The sequence below is a fragment of the Anomalospiza imberbis genome, chromosome 6, assembly GCF_031753505.1.
Source record: "Anomalospiza imberbis isolate Cuckoo-Finch-1a 21T00152 chromosome 6, ASM3175350v1, whole genome shotgun sequence".
Classification (NCBI taxonomy): domain Eukaryota; kingdom Metazoa; phylum Chordata; class Aves; order Passeriformes; family Viduidae; genus Anomalospiza; species Anomalospiza imberbis.
Genome location: NC_089686.1, coordinates 35,502,404 through 35,521,484, shown reverse-complemented (window position 1 = coordinate 35,521,484; position 19,081 = coordinate 35,502,404). Strand labels below are relative to the sequence as shown.

The window sequence follows — 19,081 nt, the reverse complement described above, 5'->3', positions numbered from 1 at the left end:
TCCTCATCCTAACCTCCATACCTCCAACAGCTTGAAACAAGCTACTGCGCCATCTTTTGCTGTTGCATTCATGGGCTGCAGGTCAGATGAGTTTTAGTGGAAGCTCATTTCCTCCAATGGTACAATTTCACTCTCAGAATGATTTTTCTCAGCAGGGTAGTTATCTGAGCATGATGTTATAGGTGGATGTGCTGCTGTTTAGGGAGGGTCACTTGGCACCCAGCGCCCTGCCCATTCACGCCGTGAATTCCCTCCTCACCGTAGGCTGAATTTTGACACCTGCCCACATCAGAGTTGCCTTTCCCTGGACACAAGTAAGTGGATTTTGGCACTCTCTGACTGGACAGCTTGAGTCCTGTTTGGTTTGCTTGGAGAAAAGTCTGAACATCCATCATTGATTAGGTATGCAAAATATTAAATAAATAGAAAATTAAATAAAATATAAACTAACTCACTTTAAAATACTCTGTGTGTGTGTGCTTGTGTGTGTGTGTGCTTGTGTGTGCATTGCACATCTCAAACATGACTTTTTGAGCATCAGGCAGAGTCTGATCACATTTGCACTACGTGCACATGCAGAACGATTCCGCCGACGTCAGAGAATTTGCAGCAGGATCAGAGTCTGACTCAAGGGGAAAGATCCTCAGGTGATGAAAACCACTCCTGCTTTCCTGACTTCAGCTGAGGATCTTGCCATCATCTCTGGACATGCTACGTGCTATTGGAAGGACAATGAGTGATGAACTTAAAATAGTGCCTTTCTTTTTTTTCATTGTTTTAAAGGAGGAGAAACATAGGAAAGAAAAACCAAGTTAAAGTCAGTTAGTCTGCAGGTGAAATACATTTGGGATTTTGTGAGAAGGAGAAGCAGCTTCCAGCTGAAATATCCAGATATTTTATTGGATCCAGACGGCCACATGAAAGGGAGCAAGTGAGATTGCGGCGCCATCTTATTACAGTCACGTTTGTGCCAGGGAGAAAAAAGATGTGGAAAAATAGTGATCTCTCTTAGCTCTTCTTTCTCCAAGCTGTGGTTGGGTCTGTTTCCTTAAATTATGAGACAGTAAGCCCTCGCCTTGTCGACCTCCTGTGTATGGTGAAGTGTTCTCCAAACCTCAGCTGGAAACAAAGTACCTGCACAGAGCTCAGGGTCCTTAAGGAGCTGTGCAGACAGGGAAGTGTTGGTGTAAACTGTGAAGAGAGGTGCTCCGCTGGCGTGTGGCTCTCTGCTTCCAATTGCTCAGGCTGTCTCCCCTGCAGGGACCTGCTCTCCCTGAAATGCCCCGTCCCCCGGCAGTGGTCCCAGCTGTCTCTCCCGCGGGGCGGTCAGCTGGAGCTGTCAGGAGGACTGCATCAGGCCTGTGAGGCGCTTGCTTGCCAGAGACTTTCCCTGGAGGGAGGGACAAACAGACAGAAGAGATTCAGAGGTGTAAGTGATGTCTTGGAATGTTTACTCTGGGAGTGAGGGGCAGGAGCCTTCCCCCAGAGTGGGGCACAAGGCTCTCCTGACAAGGGAGACAGGTGGGGTGAGCCTGCCTCTAGAATTTCATGTGCCCAGGAAAGTGGTTTGGCAAGGAGGAGTTGTGCCTAATCATGTCCAGTGGCTATCACTCAGGGCTGTGCCCTGGGACCCTGTCTCATGAAGATATTTCCTTTTTCCAGTTTCATGGGAACTGGTAAAAGCAAAGCCCTGTCCTACACTCACTGCTACTCGTTCTGCCCAGTGCTGTCCTGCTGCAGAGCTCTACCCAGCTTGGGGAGGGATGTACAACCAAGGCTGCTGTGAAAACTGGGATGTCCCTCCCACAATCTGTGAATCAGTGTCAGCCGCACAGCATCCACCACGAGCAGGTCTAGGAAAAAAGTAATTTCAGAAACAGTTTAGCCTGTTCCTGCCCTGCTGTCACTCACCTTGGCACACTCCTTGGTCACTTGCCTCCTGGGTTGGTGCCTGTTCTCTCCTGCTTGGCCTCCCTGCCCTCCTTGTGCTCTCCTCCAAGCCACCAATGCAAGAGTGTGGCAGTCCTGATCAGGCCCTGCTGTCATCCACGTGAGCTTTCCCACTGGCAGGACTAAGGACTAGGAAAACCTGCACATCTGAACTCCTTCCCTAACTTAGACCATGGTTTCAGGAGCAAAGGATCTACAGGACCTATTTCAGGATCTGCAGCCAGTGTTCTCCATTTGCAGACAGGGTGTATCGACATAGGGAATACTGATGGCTTTGCAATTACTGATATAACAGTGAAAAACTATTTCAGGTATTGTACCAGTTGCTGTATTTCTTTGGTGAGCTTTCCTCTTGAAAAACGATATTTTTCTTAAAGGAAAAAAAAAAGTCTTGCTTGAAATAAACATTCAGGGAATACCAGAGAGCTGTAGAACACCTAGCAGCGCTTAAATAACCTCCCCTTCATTACTGTATTTAGCCAAGATTTCCTTTGCAATAGGAAGTCTTATTGATTGCTGTTTCAAAGAAAGAGCCACAAAAAGAGCAAGAGAAATTGATTATTCAGTGAAAATAAGTAAGCACAAAATGTAGAAAAAATTTGAAATGTAAAAATTAGCAGGCTATTGGAAATAAATATTTTTAAACAAGTTATCACTCTAGGAAAAGATAAACACTTCCCACTTCCCTTTGATTTCTAATCTCTTTCCATGTAGGGCTGTTCCAGGAGGATGTAGCTATTCCCAACAGAAGCAGCATTTCATTACTGAGATCTGTGACTTTCACCAAATAATTTGTTCAGCTGCATGAGCACACACGGCCTAATCTGCCCGTGTTCTGTGTAGCAGCAGTTGGCTGCAGGAAACACTGTCATCATGCAGATTCTCCTGCCTGGCAGGAGAGGCCCACAGCCATTGCTCTGTGCCTGACACAGGGTTCAGCATGGGAATGGCCAGCTCCATCTCAGAGCTCTGCAGACACACCATTCAAGATATGCAGGTTTGGGTTTTGGTTTGTTGTTGCTGTTGGTCGTGTTTTTTTTTTTTTGTAATATAAATAAAATTTTTGATTATTACTATTTTTTAAATGCACTGTTGTAAAGCTTGGCCCAGTGCTACCCCAGGGGGTGGCCAAATCTTCTGCAGGGCAACATGGCTTGGGGGGCTAAGACCAGGGTTGTCATTTTGCTGCTGTTGAAGAATACCGGAGAGAGAGTGCTAAGGAAGTATCAGTCCCTGAATCCTAGTTATAGGAGGAAGGTAAAGATATGGATGTTAATTCCTGGAAGAATAACATGGCTGAGTTTAGAAGAAAAACAAACAAAAAAAAGTTAATTTCCACCAATATTTGGGTACTTCCTTAGGAAAAAAAAAAACTAACAAATAATCCTTGGTTTATATAATGCCTATTCAGTCAGACTCTAACTAATCTGCGACAGGCAGCTCCTCTTGTTATCTTCTCACAGGCAGGTGGCTTGGGGCTATGCCAGCTCCCTGCAGTCAGGTTCCAGCAGGGCTGAGGAGCAAACTGTGTTCCACATCCCGCCCCCATTTCAACATCCCTGTGTTCAAAGCAGGAAGGAGAAACGCCGGTAGTGGGCCAGGCTGAGGAGAGGGGACGGCTGCCCTGGGGAAGGTGGTGGGCTGGAAATGGAGCCAATGGCCGTGATTTGTGCAGAGCGAAACTTCGCTCATGGGTTTCCCTCTGGAAACTGCTTCTCGTTGCGGGGAAAAGCAGTGACCTCCATCTGCAGCTCCCCGTCTCATGGGAAAGGCGTTACCCTGGGAACTGCAGCAAACTTCCCGCCTGCAGGCTGAGATGAGTCCCCAGTGCAAAGCCCGTCTGTCTGGGAGGATAACTGCGCCAGGGAACGGCCTCATGGGCAGGGACTTGCAAACAGATGGGTGCAAGAAGCTCTGTTTTAAGACAGCAAGAAAAAGGCAGCAATGTTGTCTGCTCGGCTGTTGTGTTCACCTCTGTGTTAGGACAGATGGCAAAAGGATCCCTGAAATTGCATAGAGGGATTAACGCTGTGACATTTTTGACTACAAGCAAAAGTGCTGTAATGTTCAGCCCCTAACTAGAGGCATACTGATGTAGGGGATTTTCTTTCAACCCAATGCAGGGCCAAGTGTCAGCCTCACAGCATGAGTCTGAGTGCTATGGATATCAGCAGGCTGGACTTGGGCGGGATGCAGGTGTTCGGTTCAGGATTATCTCATTTTAGACCTCCTCATTAAAATAAAAGAGGATCAGAAAAAAAACTGCATTTCATTAGGAAAACTGGTATCTCTTTCCCATTACTAAAATGAACAAGAAGGGAGTACAACAGTGTATAACAGCTGGAAAAGCTGGATGGGATCTGCAATCTACCTGCTGATATAAATCAACATGACTCAGTTGTTTTCACAGAAGTGCTGCTGATTTACACCACTTGAGGGGCTGGCCCATGGTATCTCTGTTTCATGTTTAGCCCTGCAGGGCTTCTAAGGCACAAAGCACATCAGGAGACACAAAAGGTTTTGCATGAGCTGACTGAGAAAAGCCTAAGTGCAGCACACACGATGACTTCTTTGGAATTGGGCAGTGTTTCACTCCGCAGGCAGCCAGCACTCTCCCCAGGACCCCCAGCCAGTCCATCCAAACCTACCTGCCCCTGCTTACCAAGAGGGTGTCCGTGGTCAAAGAATCCAGGATGGTGACAGCATGCTTTAGTGTCATTGCTTAGGGTGTGGAAAAAAGGCATCTGGGTAACCGAGAGGGTGGCCTGTGTCCACATTGAGACAGCAGAGGTGAGATGCACCCCTGTATTCTTTGTGATCCCACAGCCCTTCCCTGAGGCTGCATAGTGTGAGTGCCTGAGTCAGTCAGGTGAAAGGTTGCTCTGAGAAGCTGGAGGTGGCTGAAATAGTTCTTAATTGGGTATAACACATGCCAAAATAGTTCAGGTCCAGGAGAGCATGTTGGGTCTCATCTACTACGTGGAATGGATGGAATTCCCTTGGAGATATATCTGACAGAGCAAGGATGTTTCTGATTATGATGTGAAAGTTTGGCACAAACACCTAGTTTTTTTAAAAAGGTTCAACCAAAATAAATCATGTTTTCCTTCCACACATCTTTGTTTAGCATGAAACCAGTAGATGTCTCTACCTCTCCTGTCTCCACTGGAAGAGAATGTCAACAACAACTGCTGTATTTCCATGAGAAATTTCATCTAAGCGCAGCTGGCAGGGGATTTGGAAAGTGTACCATCTCAAGCTCAGCACACTTCAGTGCTTCTTTTACTGTGCCACATGTATATGCTGAGTAACTTAAGGCAAGATTAGAGTGGATGTAAGGAGTGAACTTTTTACATGGGGTTCTAAAGTCTATAAAGAAATCCCTGTACTCCAGTCCCAAAATATTTGTCACTACTAATTAGGGTTACAACAATTAAAAGCCCAGACTGTTGTCACTGAAACAGCATAGCACAAGCAGTAGGGCATATGTTGTATGGCGTATGTTGTGTGTCATCTTGGATGCAGGAAGGCTTCCTTTTCTCTCATGTCCTGCAAGCAATTTAGCTGTTCCACAGCTTACAGGCAAGGATGACATGGAGCTTCACTGCATCTGGTAAAGGTAATGTCCAGTTCTCTCTATGCTACTGAATGAATTTTTTTTTGTTGTTGTAGTTTTTTTTTTTTGTTTTGCTTTTTGTCCTTGAACACCCTCATGACAGGAGCCATTTCTTAAAGACAGTGTAAAATCTGAATTTGGAGTATCCTAAGGAAAAAATCAGGGAATACTTAATACACCTAATGAAACTGTCCCCTAGAATTTGAGTTCCAAATATGTGGCCATCCTAACTGCTTGTCTACATGTCCAGCAGAGGATTAGATCTCAGCATTTGTGGACCATCAGGGCTCACTGAGACCCACTGAAATAAAGATTAACCTGCAGGTCACAGGAGATGGTTACCATCTTTAGTGGCTGAGCCTTTGCTGAGTAGCTACTAAGCTAAAGTGTAAAATGAAATCAGCAATTATTTTAATGAAGCAAAATTCAGCAATTTAACATAAGCAAGAAGCCAAGTAAGAAAGAAAAAAGGGATGTCTGGGATTTGATGCAAAAAAGGGACAGCACTCCTTTCAAACCTCCTGTACGAGCCAGCAGAGTTTCCATCTTGGTCCTTGCTTTTATCTGCCAAAACCAGCACTATGCACAGTTGAGAGAGAAGCAAAGAGTGGGAACTTTTTAAAAAATATTTTTAAATGGAAAGTTTAGTTCTGTCCAGTACCTATGGCTTCACACAATGTTGGTATGCTCTGCCCAGAACAACGCAATTCAGCATGCAGACATTCCCCACCCCAGCATGCACAAGCCAGAGCTCCCATGCATGTTGTCAACAACTTACCTGAACACCCAGGCAGGATTTATCCCATAAGGAGCTTTGTGGCTGCAGCAGTGGGAGAGAGGAGAGATGGCAGCACAGGCTCCCCTTTGCCATGTCAGTATAGACCAAAGTGCTTTCACACTGACTGCTCACCTCCACAGTTTCCACCCACCAGCTTGGGGCTTTGTTTGCTACAATTGGTCCCACTTCTTGCTTTCCACCTCTCATTTTTGTTCAGGGCTCTCCTTTTCCCAGTCTGCTGCCCAATCTGCTCCAGCCAGAAGCATCACCTGCCTGGAAGAGAAGTCACCTCCTAGGGAGCACTGCTGCCCCATCCCCTTTGCAGAGAACTGGGGCTGATCTGCATCTCCAGTGGAGGTGAGATAATTCTCCTTCCATTGACTTGAATCTGAGGTTTTTCACATCATCACAGGCACTGCTCAGTTTTCCTATCTGTTAGCTAATATATTACAAGAAATTTGGCAGTGTGTAGACAATGTCCTGCAACCAATTTTTACTTCTGAAGAGATTGTCATGGCCCTAGCACTGCCAGCACTGTTTGGTTTTCAATGTTATATTACAATGCAGAGCTTGGGGAAGCTTTATTTTTGTGCTATTTAAAAATATTCTTTTTATTAGATGTTTTGCATTAAGATATACATTGTCAACATAAGATAAGCATAACATAAATTAATGAAGTTAAATAAGAAACCGAATTTAAAACATAAACAATACTGGAAAATAACTTAGTTCAACACAAAATAAACACAGACATATAAACTATGAACATAAGTAACATAAATTAACACACAAAATGTGTTGGACAATACCACCAATTACACACTGACACAAACTGAGAACAGGAGCCGCAAAGTGGCTGTAGAGGGTAAGGTGGGGCCAGATGCTCCCAGCATGCAGAATGCTCACCTGTGCTTGCCAGCACAGTCTCATGAGTTACCCCCAAATTCTTGCAGAGTGGGCCCCACTCCTCTTCCAAGGCTTGACTGACAAGTTACCTGAGCTTCTTGCCATTCCTGTCCATCACAGTGAAGCTCAACCACCATGGGTAACGTTCCCACATTTTATATTGCTTTTTTGCTCTTCTAGCTCATATCTCTTATGGGAACAGTTCAGAGCTTCAGTCCAGTTAAAACCAGTATCATCTCTCCCCATTTTAAGCTGTGAGGATTTCTAACGCTTCCTAAATGAGGCATTGCACTTTTTTTGGAGAAATACCAGTACACCACTGCATATGGCACAAACCAGGATCTGTGTATTCACTCACTCCTAGCACAGCTTCACAATAGCTGCAGCCCTCCTCTACCATCCCACCAGCACCACAAGTAAGATCCTCTTCTTTTGTTGTACAGTCTGGGCTCCTTATAGCTGAGAGTGAAACAGTTTTGGCATTGGTTGAAGCTGTCTGTGGACTGCAAATTCAGCATATTTTCTTCCCTTTGACAAAAACCCAGGAAGACAGAGAAGCAGATGGATCACTGCAACCAGTACACAATGACATAGCAGACTGCATTTTCAAGCTACCTCAGAAATGCCCTTACTGAATTTTGCTGGTCTGCCTCTTGGGCCGGGTGTGATTCTGTGCAAGGGGCTCAGCTTGTTTGACAGCTTTCAGCACGACTCGGAACCAGGTATGTAAATGTCTTGTACAGAGGAAAATGGATGCACCACTGAAATATTAAATCTCTCTGGAGTATCAAAATAAACTTGTCTGAAATCACTGCAGGGGCTAAGCACACCTTCTCTCCCAAACACCTTGCTAAGGTCATGGGTTAGTATCTGCAGCTAGAACTGTCTGTAGTGAGAAGGTACCAGCTTTTGTCTTCCAGGGGTTGTGTGTGGCTCAAATAAAATACAGCAAATTAATAGTGAGTGTGTTTGAACTCTGTATAGTGCCTTTCATCCAGAAGGGTCCCCAAGCACTTTCACAAATGGTACGTACAAAGATTACTCACCCAATTTGCCCTCGCAGGGGCAAAAGGAAGCTGCCATCCTGTGCCAGCAGCACTACACAGTAGTGCTTTTAGGAAGTGAAGGATAACTCATCGACTAGAAACAATGAATACTTACCCCTTAACGGAGCTCCTGTATATAGAGCAGACTGTGCAGCATACACAGGTGACACATGCAACCTGCCCCGACCAAACCAGGTAAGACACCATGACCATACCAAAAGCAGATGTGGTACATTCCTGCCTGCAGTGGTGAGTCAGTGCATGCGCCGTGCAGGCCATGCATCCGGCCTTCTGCAGCTCCAGCTGTGGACACTGGCTGGCTGTCACACCAAGGGAACAATCACAGGGCAGGCTGCACACACGGGCTGCAGCCCCTTTGTGCTTTGGGTACATTCTGATGCTTCCCACACCTCAGTAATGCAAGTTACATCTCTCAGCACTAGCCTGTGTAATGATTAGAGTAGCCAAGTGAGCACATTTTCTTTTAAAGTAAAATACCTTCCAAAGATAAAAATAACCCCTTTCCCAGAATGTATTTTCTTGATGACAAATCTAAAAAACTTTGGAATGCACTCCTGTATCCCCTCCCTTTTTGCTGTCTATTCTGATAGCCACTTCACCAGAATCTCAGTGTATCATCTTTTTATACTTTCCACTTTTTCAACCACTATTCTCTACCAATAACGGCTTAAACCTTTGTCATTATGGGAGGCTGTGAATACTTTCCATATTCTCAAATGCTGCAATCTATTTATGCAAGCCAGTAGAGATGGGAAAGTGAAAAGTGGGAAAAGTGGTAAATATATGACAGCTTTATGAGATTATCAAGGAACTAGTTAAAAAGAAGACATTGGGCAGCAGTTCTTTCTCCAGCCTTACACCTTCTTCACTGCTTTCCTGGTTACTATTTATAATACATCACAGTGACACAGCTGTGCAAAACATCACACAGTTCATCTGAGAAAGATAAGATTCCATCAACACATTTCACATGTGTGACACCACACTCATGAATTAAGAATAGGACTGAGTTTGACTTGGACTCTGATCCAACAATACACAAACCAAGAAGATATAAAAAGAGTATGAGTTCCAGTGGCCAAGGGATGAAGCTCAGGGTCAGGAAGATGGGGAAGCAGCAGCAGGGAAAAACAAAAGTGACAACATGGAGCTGGGAGACAGCTGAGAACATCAAGGAAGAGACAGCCAGGCAATCAGGATAGAAACTAAAGCTTTCACAGCTATATAATGCAAGAGAGCAGATACATATGGAACTGAAATTAAATATGCAACTGTGGATTTCTCTGGGCACTGAATTGGGATGCATTTACATCCCGAAACAAGAATTGTTCAATACAAAATTACTAAAAAATACCAAAAAACTAAAGCAAAGGAAATGCTACCATGATAATGTCAGTTTGCATCACTGCAAGGAGGAGGAGGGCATTTTAGGCTCCAGACAGAAAGCATCTTGGGCACTGAGCATGATAAATACATTGAATACAAGATCTCCAGTCATGTTTCTGGAAAAGTTATCCTTGCATGAGAAACCCAGGTGGAGCACTGGCTCCACAGGCATTAAGGATGTCATGTGGGACTTTGCCTACAATGCTTCTGGGTGAGACTACAAAACCACTAGACTGGTCCTGCTAACATAAGGATGACAGCAGCTCCTGCTTCCCAGCTTCTCTTTCTGCCTATGCTATGTTTAATGATGCTGGGCCAGTCTGTCAATTCAGTTATTAACCTGTGCCTGGGAACTGAGACAATCTTCAATCTTCATTGATGTGCTGTACAAAATGTTCCATCCAAAATGTCCAGGATTCTTGGAAGAAGGGTCATTTGAAAACCCTTATTCTTACATCCTTAACCTACAGTCTACTTTCCACACAGCTCGACCATCTCATCCTTCACCTTATTTTCTTTCAACACTGCATTGAATTTACACAAGAGATTCTTTGCCTTCTTCAGGTAAAGGCCTTTTCCAGTCCAGGAGGATAATGCGTAACAGTGTCCCACATCCATCAGTTCAGCCAGAATTTGTAAAAATTCTGCCTAAAGAATAGATCATTGCTCTGGTCACTGTCTTGTCCTTTAAAGCACAAAGACTGAGAACTCTTATCTTCTAAAAAGTGTTACATAAATAATATCAGTTGGGAATAAAATCCAGAGGTCTTGGCATTGAGTCACCACCTGGACACTGAGTCAAAAAATGTAACACCTCTTTTCCTCCAGGGAAAATTCCTTCCTTGGAATATAGCCATTTTAGGAAAGGTTGAATTCAAGTTTGGGTATGATGGTCCAGGCTTATCTAAGTTACCTGCTGAGGCTGGTATCCATAGGTTTAATCCCTGTTATTGCTGAAGTACCCATTGCTGCTTTCAGAGAAAATGCTCAAGTGCAACAAAGGACTCCCCTCCAATTTCCTCCTTTATTAAAGGCAAATGGCTACCAGTGCAAGTTAGGCAGAGTCTTGGTGGCTTCCTTTGTGACACAAAAAGGAGCAGTAGTTCCCCTAAATGTACTCATTAAAATATATTTTCCTTCTACACTTGGCCCTGAAGGATCATCTCAGCTTATGAGAACTAAGCTTCTGTCTATCTCATTATTAAATAATTTCTAAAGCAGATGGGAAACTACAGTGGTTTAAACAGCTAGGCTGAGGCTGCAGGGCTAAAAATAGTATAGCAGGCTCCTTTTAATTAGTAAGATGATGAAATATGACAGAAGAGAGAGATGTAGATATATGGATTTGTGTGTATGTGTGTCTTTAAAATTAAGTTATTACCTCAATACTAGATATTATTTATAACATATATGATACATGGTGTCTGATTTTTATGATGCCATTTATCTTCACTTGGGAGAGAAGACAGGCTAACTCAGCTTTCATAATGTCAATCCTTGTTGTATTCAAAAGGAAAATTGTAATAAGATAAACCTTCCACCATGCGCAGTGCCATCCTTTTTGAAACAAGATGGATTAGTAAGTGCTCCCAAGCAATAGACTGTCAGCTCTGCAACTCCAGGATATTGACCATTCCCTAGGGCACCCTGGAGAGCATGGAAGAGCCAGCCTAGCTTTATACCTGTGATTCCAGAGCATGGGACCCTGACTTAGGGCCAAAGGGGCCAGGTATTGTGATGTTTATCATACCACTGTGCTGCCTATGTATTTTTGAGGACTCTTCAAAACCTGAAGAGAGGAGAAAAGACATCTGCCACCCCTCTGCTCCAGCAGCACTGGGCAGCATGTGCCCTGTAGTGTTCTGCTGCTCCACCATGCAGATGTGGCCCTTTGATGGTCACCAGATGACTGATGACCATGTTTGGTCCTGGGGCACAAAGCTGCCATGAAACACATGGACATCACAGCTTCAGACTTCTGTCAGGTGAGTTGAGGAGGCTGAGGGTGCCTGGCTTGTTGGGAGCCGGATCAGACAGATGTTCCCTCGCTCCAAGGGGAATCCAGACAGGCGCTGTAAACGATGCCCTTTGGTACAGAAGGATCTGACCACAGTGGGCACAATTCCCTTTTGGCTATTGCACTAAGGTGTCAGCTGATACTTTGTAAGCACCTGGAAATAAAAGGTGAACCATCACCACAGTGAAAACTGCCCTGTCAAAATCTTGCTCTTAGTGTCATGCTTAATGTGGACCAGATAGCACATGGCTTTCAGAAAGATTTGGTGCAAAAACTCAGTGCATTCATTAGTCATGAGATGCCTTCTGTTGGTTAAAAGTATCAAGCCAAGGAAGACAAGACAGTAGGTCTTCAAGGAGTTGAAGACTGGTATAAAAAATTATCTAAAGCCCTGTTCTTTCTTATTCCCCATTGATCCATGTGAAGATGGAAAGCCTCTGGTTGCCTAGCAGAACTTCATGATGTCTTACTAAAGTATGTCAAATGGTCTGGAGCTAATCCCTGACTCCTGGGTTATGACTGAGATAAGCAGGAGCCCTGTGGGTAAAATAACTTCCACTTCCAAGTTTGTGCTCCCAAAACCAGGTGTAAAGCTTTCCACCCAGTGCAGGAGACCAGTTTGGGAGCACTGTAAGATTTTTCTCAGGTGGGGCTTAACTCAAATAAGAGACAAAAAACCTGCAATACTCTGCAGTTTGTCAACACAAAGCTTTACTGTTTCTCTTTTGTTTCTCTTTCCAAAATGATGCATTTTTCCTGTCTTTGTCAATCAAGAGATGGTGAGACCCAAGAAATGAGGAAAGGCAAACTTAGAGAGTCTGATTTTTTTCACTCAGATGAAGTCTCCCTGTCTAAGATGCTGGACATGTCTCGTCTTCTGGCTACAAGTCAGCTTTCTCTGATATGGAAAGCAACACTGTAAGTACAGTATTTTCAGCAAGGAAAGGATCATGAACCTCTACCTCCATGCTCCTGCTCTGGCTCTATGCCACCTGCAATATTCCCCAAAGTTCCCCAGATTTGAGTACAGTGATGTAAAAGGAAGGGCTCTAGAAGAAAGGGTGTCCAAGAGTCAATATTCAAGCATCGCTTTTTCCATGCTCAAGACCATTGTATCACCATGGGCAAGAAATCAAGCAAAGGGAGCAGGAGACCCCTTTGGATGAGCAGGGAGCTTCTAATAAATCTCAAACAGATTCTGGGATCTGGAAAAAGGAACTGGCCATGTGGGAGGACTAAAGGAGCAAAGGAGCAGTCAGAGTATGTGGGGATGTGACAAAGAAGGCCAAAGCCTATTTGGAATTAAGTCTGGCAAGGGATATGAAAGACAACAAGAAGGGTTTCTACAAGTACATCAGCAGCAAAAGGAAAATTTGGGAAAATGTGGGGCTGCCGCTGAATCAGATGCATGTTCTGGTGACAGAAGACACAGAGAAGGTCTGGTTACTGAACGGCTCAGTTTTTAGTGCTGAGGTTGGGAATCCTGGACTTTGGAAGTAAGAGAAGAATGCTGGAGAAAGGGAGACTTTCCCTCGGATGTAGAGGGCTGCGTTAAGAGATTGGCTTGGCAGACATATGTCCCATAAACTTCTTTACATTGAGGGTAGCAGAGCACTGGAATAGGCTGCCCAGGGAGGTCATGGAGTCTCCCTTTGGAGACAGTCCAAATCCACCTGGACACATTCCTGTGTAACTTGCTCTAGGTGACCCTGCCTAAGCAGGAGAATTGGATTAGGTAATCTCCAGAGGTCCCTTCCAACTGCAACTATTCTGTGATTTCCCAAAATGCTGGGTCACATGCTACAGCCAAATCTGAAAATTTTCCCAGGAGCCTACTGGCCCTCCCAGTGTCAGGAAGAGAAGCACAGTCTGGAGGTGGCCCAGATCCACAGGCAATTAATAGTTCAGTCAAGCTAGGAGATGATTTCACTTCAATTATGGCTCCTTAAGGCAAAGAAACTTTTAGTCCTTACTGGTTTTGAGATTTCTCTTACAGCCATCACTGGAAATGTGACCTCATATTAATCTGCTTGCAAAATAGGCTCAGTGCTCCTCCCTTGAAGAGAGACAAACTGGGGGTCTGTTCCAGCCAAACCTTAAGCATACACTTAAGTTCATCACGCCTGTGCAGGGCCAGCTTGAATATGTGATCCTGTAATGTGCAATCACTTAAGCACAGTGGAGTTCTGGAAGTATGGACTGCTGAACTGCTGCACTCCTACACAGTCAAGGAGCTGCACTGCATTTTGGATAACTAGAGCATACAGAATTAACTTCATCTTAATTCAGTCCCCTGAGTATGCCATAAAGTTCTCACTTTGATAATAGTGTCCTCTGAGGACATTGTGACATATCACAGTAGTGACTATTTTCTCATCTGGTGGCAATGACAAACTGCCATAATGCAAAGTATAAAAAATTCAGGTTCTTTCTAGTTCTGGTAACTACCATGCCATCAGAAGATGAGATTTTATATCTGTATTAAGAGAAATGAAAAAAAAATATTTACAGCATGCTAGCCAGTAAGACAAAAATTAACTAAAGTGCCGACCAATCTACTACAATTTTCTTTACAGCTACTTACATTTTAATCATAGCATCCCGAACTTAGCTAGTCAAGTTACCCTTCAAATCAAATGCATGAGAAAAATCCATCCTTGGCTGTGCAACTATAAACCCAGCCAGTCTAGTAAAGTGAGAGTTACTCTTCCACGTACTTGGCAAATCTGGAAGCAGAATTTACCACTTGATGTAAATATTTCTGCATAGTTTGTTTAAAAAAAAATTAAAAATCTTTCCTACTCTTCTCCCTGGCAGACTCTTAGAATGTAGTAAATATGCAGATGGGCATAGTGATATATTTTGTATCAACATATTTTAAATGTGTGCATATGCATTAGCTTTATAAATACATTCCCCAGGAAGTCTGCCAGTGGATGTACTACAAAGCCTTGTATGTTACATTTGGGTTTGCTTGCACAGGAGCACAGCAGTGTCAGGAAGAACTGCTCTCAGCTTATTTGCTCTACAGCAGCTCACACTTACCTGCACAGCTTCCTGTTTCTCTCAGGATTTACAAAGGTGCTATATTTATATGCCATGTGTTTATATGTAGTGTACATATAAATATATATATATACACACATGCAAGAATGTCATAGACTCATAGAATGCTTTGGGTGGGAACCTTAAAGATCATCTAGTTCCAACCCCCCTGTAACAGGCAGGGATACCTTTCATTAGACCAGGTTACTCAGAGCTCCATCAACCCTGTCCTTGAACACCTCCTGGGATGGAGCGTCTGGAGGTTCTCTGGGTAGCCTGCTTCACTGCCTCACCACCCTCACAGTAGAGATTTTATTCCAACATCCAATCTAAACCTCTGTTTTAGTCTGAATTCATTTGCCCTTGTCCTGTCACAATGTGCTCTTGTAAAAAGTCCCTCTCATCTTTCTTGTAGGCTCCTTTAAAGTACTGGATAACCACAATTACGTAATCCCAAAGCCTTCAGCTTCACTTTTCAGACTGAACAAACCCAATTTTCTCAATCTTTCCTTGTAGAAGAGGTACTCTATTCCTCTAATCAGCTTTGTGGTCCTCCTCTGGATTCAGTCGATGTTTTTCCTGATGTCCTGTCCTGGGGACTCCAGAGCTGAATGCAACACTCCAGGTGGGGGTCTCATGAGAGCGGAGTAGAGGGGCAGAATCCCCTTTCACAACATGTTGGTCACGCTCCTTTTGATGCAGCTCAAAACACAGTCTGTGCTGTCCACTGTCCCTGCTACTCCACTCCACTTGCAGTATCTGCCTCTGGTCCTGCCCCCTCTACCTGCTTTTCCTGCTCTGTAGAAAAATTGCTGCACAGACAGATCCCTGAATGCAAGTGGGGCAAGCAGGCCTTGCCCAAACTCTGGACAGACCAGCTGGAGATTGGAGACTAATGAAGGACAAAGAGGGAGGACATCTGCCCGCTACCCTTGAGGTCCCACTGTCCCCTTGTCCAAAAGATGTAACAGTGTCATGATTCCTGCCGTGACTGTGCTCCTTTTCCGGTGTCGATATCGTGAATGAAGCAAAGGGTATCGCACATCACTATTTACATGAGCACTGACACATGGGGGCAACGGAGGAAGCAGCTGCAGCGCTGTGGGTGGATGCGTATGTGGGGTATCATTATCCATGCACAAGGGACTGTACAGATACTGCTGCAATGGAGCTATGAGAACCATGCTCTTCTACTTCATTGTGCAAGGAAAAGCCACAGCAAATACTGTAGTGGGAATGTAGCAAAAAGGTAACTTTGTATTTCATTCTAGACAAAAAAAAATCAACTTGCTTTTGCAATGATGATAAGCTAGAATGAGCATTATGCCATTTCTCCCCCCAGTCCCTTCTTTAGAGCTATTATTTAGATGAGCTATGGTATTAAGAGAGAAGCTGCAAAGATGCTAGCTGCAAAAATAAAGGATGAAATAAAAAGTCGAGCATCCACATTCCCCCCAGCTGAAAATGAAGTTCTGAGGAAAGGGAGGAGGGAAAAGAAAAGGAACTTACCACGCTGCGAGTGAACTTTTCTAGAGAAGTTCTACGACCTTGCTCATTCTCTGGCTTAACAGGGAACGAAGTAGGGAGATAAAAATACAGAAAAAAAAACCCTTCAGCTTAAATGCAGTCTTTTAAAACAGCAGCAAAATATAAGGAAGCAGCAAGAAGGAAAATTTGTAAAAAATGTAAAAAGCAGAAAAAAATGTTTGCAACAGCAAACATAAGAAATCAAAATACCTTAAAGAATGAGAGACATCACTACTTGTACTCTCAGAGAATGTCACTTTTCCCCTTTGAGTTTTTTGAATGGTTCATATATATATGTGCATTGCTGTGTCTTACAGCTGTTGGTATTGATTTCTTGTTCACTGAATTTTCCTTCTCTTACTGTTCAAGCTGGGACATCTGATTCAGGTTAACATCTGCCAAACAGTATCAGAGGCTCCCATCTACTTGTGTAAAGATGAAAAAAAACCACAGTAGCTTTCACAATATTAAAAAGCAATGTCTGAGTGAATATGGCACTGGAAGAAAACCACCACTGGACTCAGCACTAGTGAACCTACACTCTTCTATTTATCCAAAGAGTAGAGGCATATTTCCAGTAAGTCATAACATAAGAAAGCATATGCATGTCTTTGCAAGACAACGGAAAGATACAGACCTGTTCAGGGCACTGGTATTTTTGTACCTGGAGTACAGGGCTATTCATATGCAAGAAGACATTCAATTGCACTGTAAGAAAACAAGTGTGTGCATCATGGCTTTATTAACATATCCCTGAGAAGGTTGCTCACTGCAGCACTTCGTTCATTTGGCACAAGGGAGATCTAATCGCCACTAACAAGGAAGAACTAAATAATTTATTGGCATGTTTGCTGGAATATCTAAGAAAAAAAATAGTTCTAGAGGAGAGAAGAAACTCATTGCTACAAAAGAAAGCTCACTGCAGTCAGAAAGCTGTGGGCACTGCAGATTTCCAGGAGAGACACTTATTTTAATGTGGCGAGCCAGCAAAATGGAGGTGGTAAGATGGAAGTAAAACTGCCATGAAGGGAATAAGGAGCTACGTGTAATGGAAAACCACAGTAATGATGGTGCATCACAGTGCACTGGAAACAAGCACTGCACTGGAGAGGCACCTACCTGACATAGCATCTGCCACACATTCAGCTGCAGTAACAATCCCCAGGGCAAAGGAACAGTGCAAAAATCAGATAGAGAAGACATAAAGAAGCCAAAACCATACCAAATAAATTGGAAGAGAAGTTGTGTAGCAGAGTCTAGACAAAGCCTTTTGATTCTTCTGCATGTTTATCACAGCTTTCACAGTTCTCTGATGTTTACAAGGTTAGTCTTAAGCATCTCATGGAGATGGAGGGCAGATCATCCCTGCTGCATCACCAAATATGAGACCAAAATATAAGGCCCTTTTAAGACAAGCAATATTCTTTACCCAGAAGAAAGAAATAAGCAACCTCCACACTTATAACCATTTGAGGAGGCCACAGAATCAGCTCTGATGTCCCAAAGTGCTATCAAATATGAAAGCTAGAGGCAAATCACTTTAGCCCACACAGAGGATGGAGCCAAGGCCTCAAAGCAAATACCAAGCAATAAAGGAGCCTTCCTGGCTGGCAGGAAGGCAGTCATGTACCCAGTCCAGTGGTCCTCAAAAAAGTATTTAACATGCACTAATCCAAGGGTTAATTGCATCTCCTTGCATGTGAGAGGAGAGAAAAGGCAGAAGAAACATCAGCATCACAGATTCCCTCTTGGAAGTAGCCTCAGTGGTGTCCCTACACCCCAAGACAGCAGAGGTGACAGAGAGAAGCTGCATTCCTGCCACTTTGGCTGGACATGTCCCAGTGAACAGGACTGAGGAGAGCAGTGCCCAGCTGGGCACTGAGCCTCTACGCAGGTGGTAAGACCCACCAGCAGCCAAGTTAAAGACACAATTTCAGGAGAAGAAATACCTGAACAAAAGATTGAGTGTTCTGCAAGTCTCCTTAAGGGAGCAAGGCACTCAAAGTCTGTGGCATGATATTGCTTCAGGCTGGAAAATCAGTGTCTGATGGTGTCAAGTACATTTTGAAGTGGCGCTTTGGTGTGCACTGGGGTCAAAGGCCGCTATACAGGCCACATTGTGCCCCTGCACTCACTGTCAAAATTTAGTATCTCTGTTTTTTCTATTAGCAAGGTGATGCATCTTCCCACCCAGCAGAAAGGCAGGATGGTGGTCTTTAAAGACGAATAGCACCTTGTTGAGGCGCTGAGAGCTTGTCTGATGCATGGGCCCCCACACAAGGCTGTTTGCTGCCTACCACAGTGAGGACGTGTAGGGAAGCAGCCACACAGAGCACCGACAGTGTCTCACAGAAGCGCCTTGCAAAGCAAGGTCTGCAGTCACTCTGCACGTTTGGCATGGTGGTGGCAGGCTGGGACCAGCTGGATGCGTGGAAAGCTCATCCCCATAGCATCCAGCTCTGAGTCAAAGCATGACATTTTCTAGTGAAATAAAAAGCAGCTGAGGCAGGCTGCCTGCAGAGTGATGAGCTGGCTCGAGCAGTTTGAATGTCCGTGGGTGTGGGTGCTGGCTGTTCAGCTCGCTGGCTCTTCCTGTCTGCTTGCCTGTGTGGCTGGCTGCTTGCCGTGCAGGGAATGCCTGCCCACAGCTCTGCAGCACGGGGCTGAGCTGGGGAGGCTGCCTTGCACACCAGATGAAGGAAATTTAAAAATAACAAAGTGCAAAAAAGAAAAAAATAATTGAAAGACCGAATCACACCTATCCCAGTCCTGGTAACAGACCTGGGGTG

At 44.3% G+C, this 19,081-nt stretch overlaps 1 protein-coding gene across 14 annotated transcripts in view; it reads right to left on the bottom strand.

Moving 5' to 3' along the window:
- Window positions 1-758: 758 nt before the first annotated feature.
- The window catches only part of RGS6 (regulator of G protein signaling 6), a 257,345-nt gene continuing 239,022 nt past the window's right edge, over window positions 759-19,081 (bottom strand). For 13 of the 14 annotated variants that reach the window (XM_068193298.1, XM_068193301.1, XM_068193303.1 and 10 more), the window contains 2 exons: window positions 16,275-16,328; window positions 759-1,390 (listed from right to left, as the gene is read on the bottom strand). In XM_068193298.1, the coding sequence (XP_068049399.1) occupies window positions 1,340-1,390; window positions 16,275-16,328 (105 nt within the window). In that variant the 3' untranslated portion in view covers window positions 759-1,339. The remainder of the gene's footprint in view (window positions 1,391-16,274; window positions 16,329-19,081) is intronic. The other variant, XM_068193299.1, reaches the window with a different exon arrangement.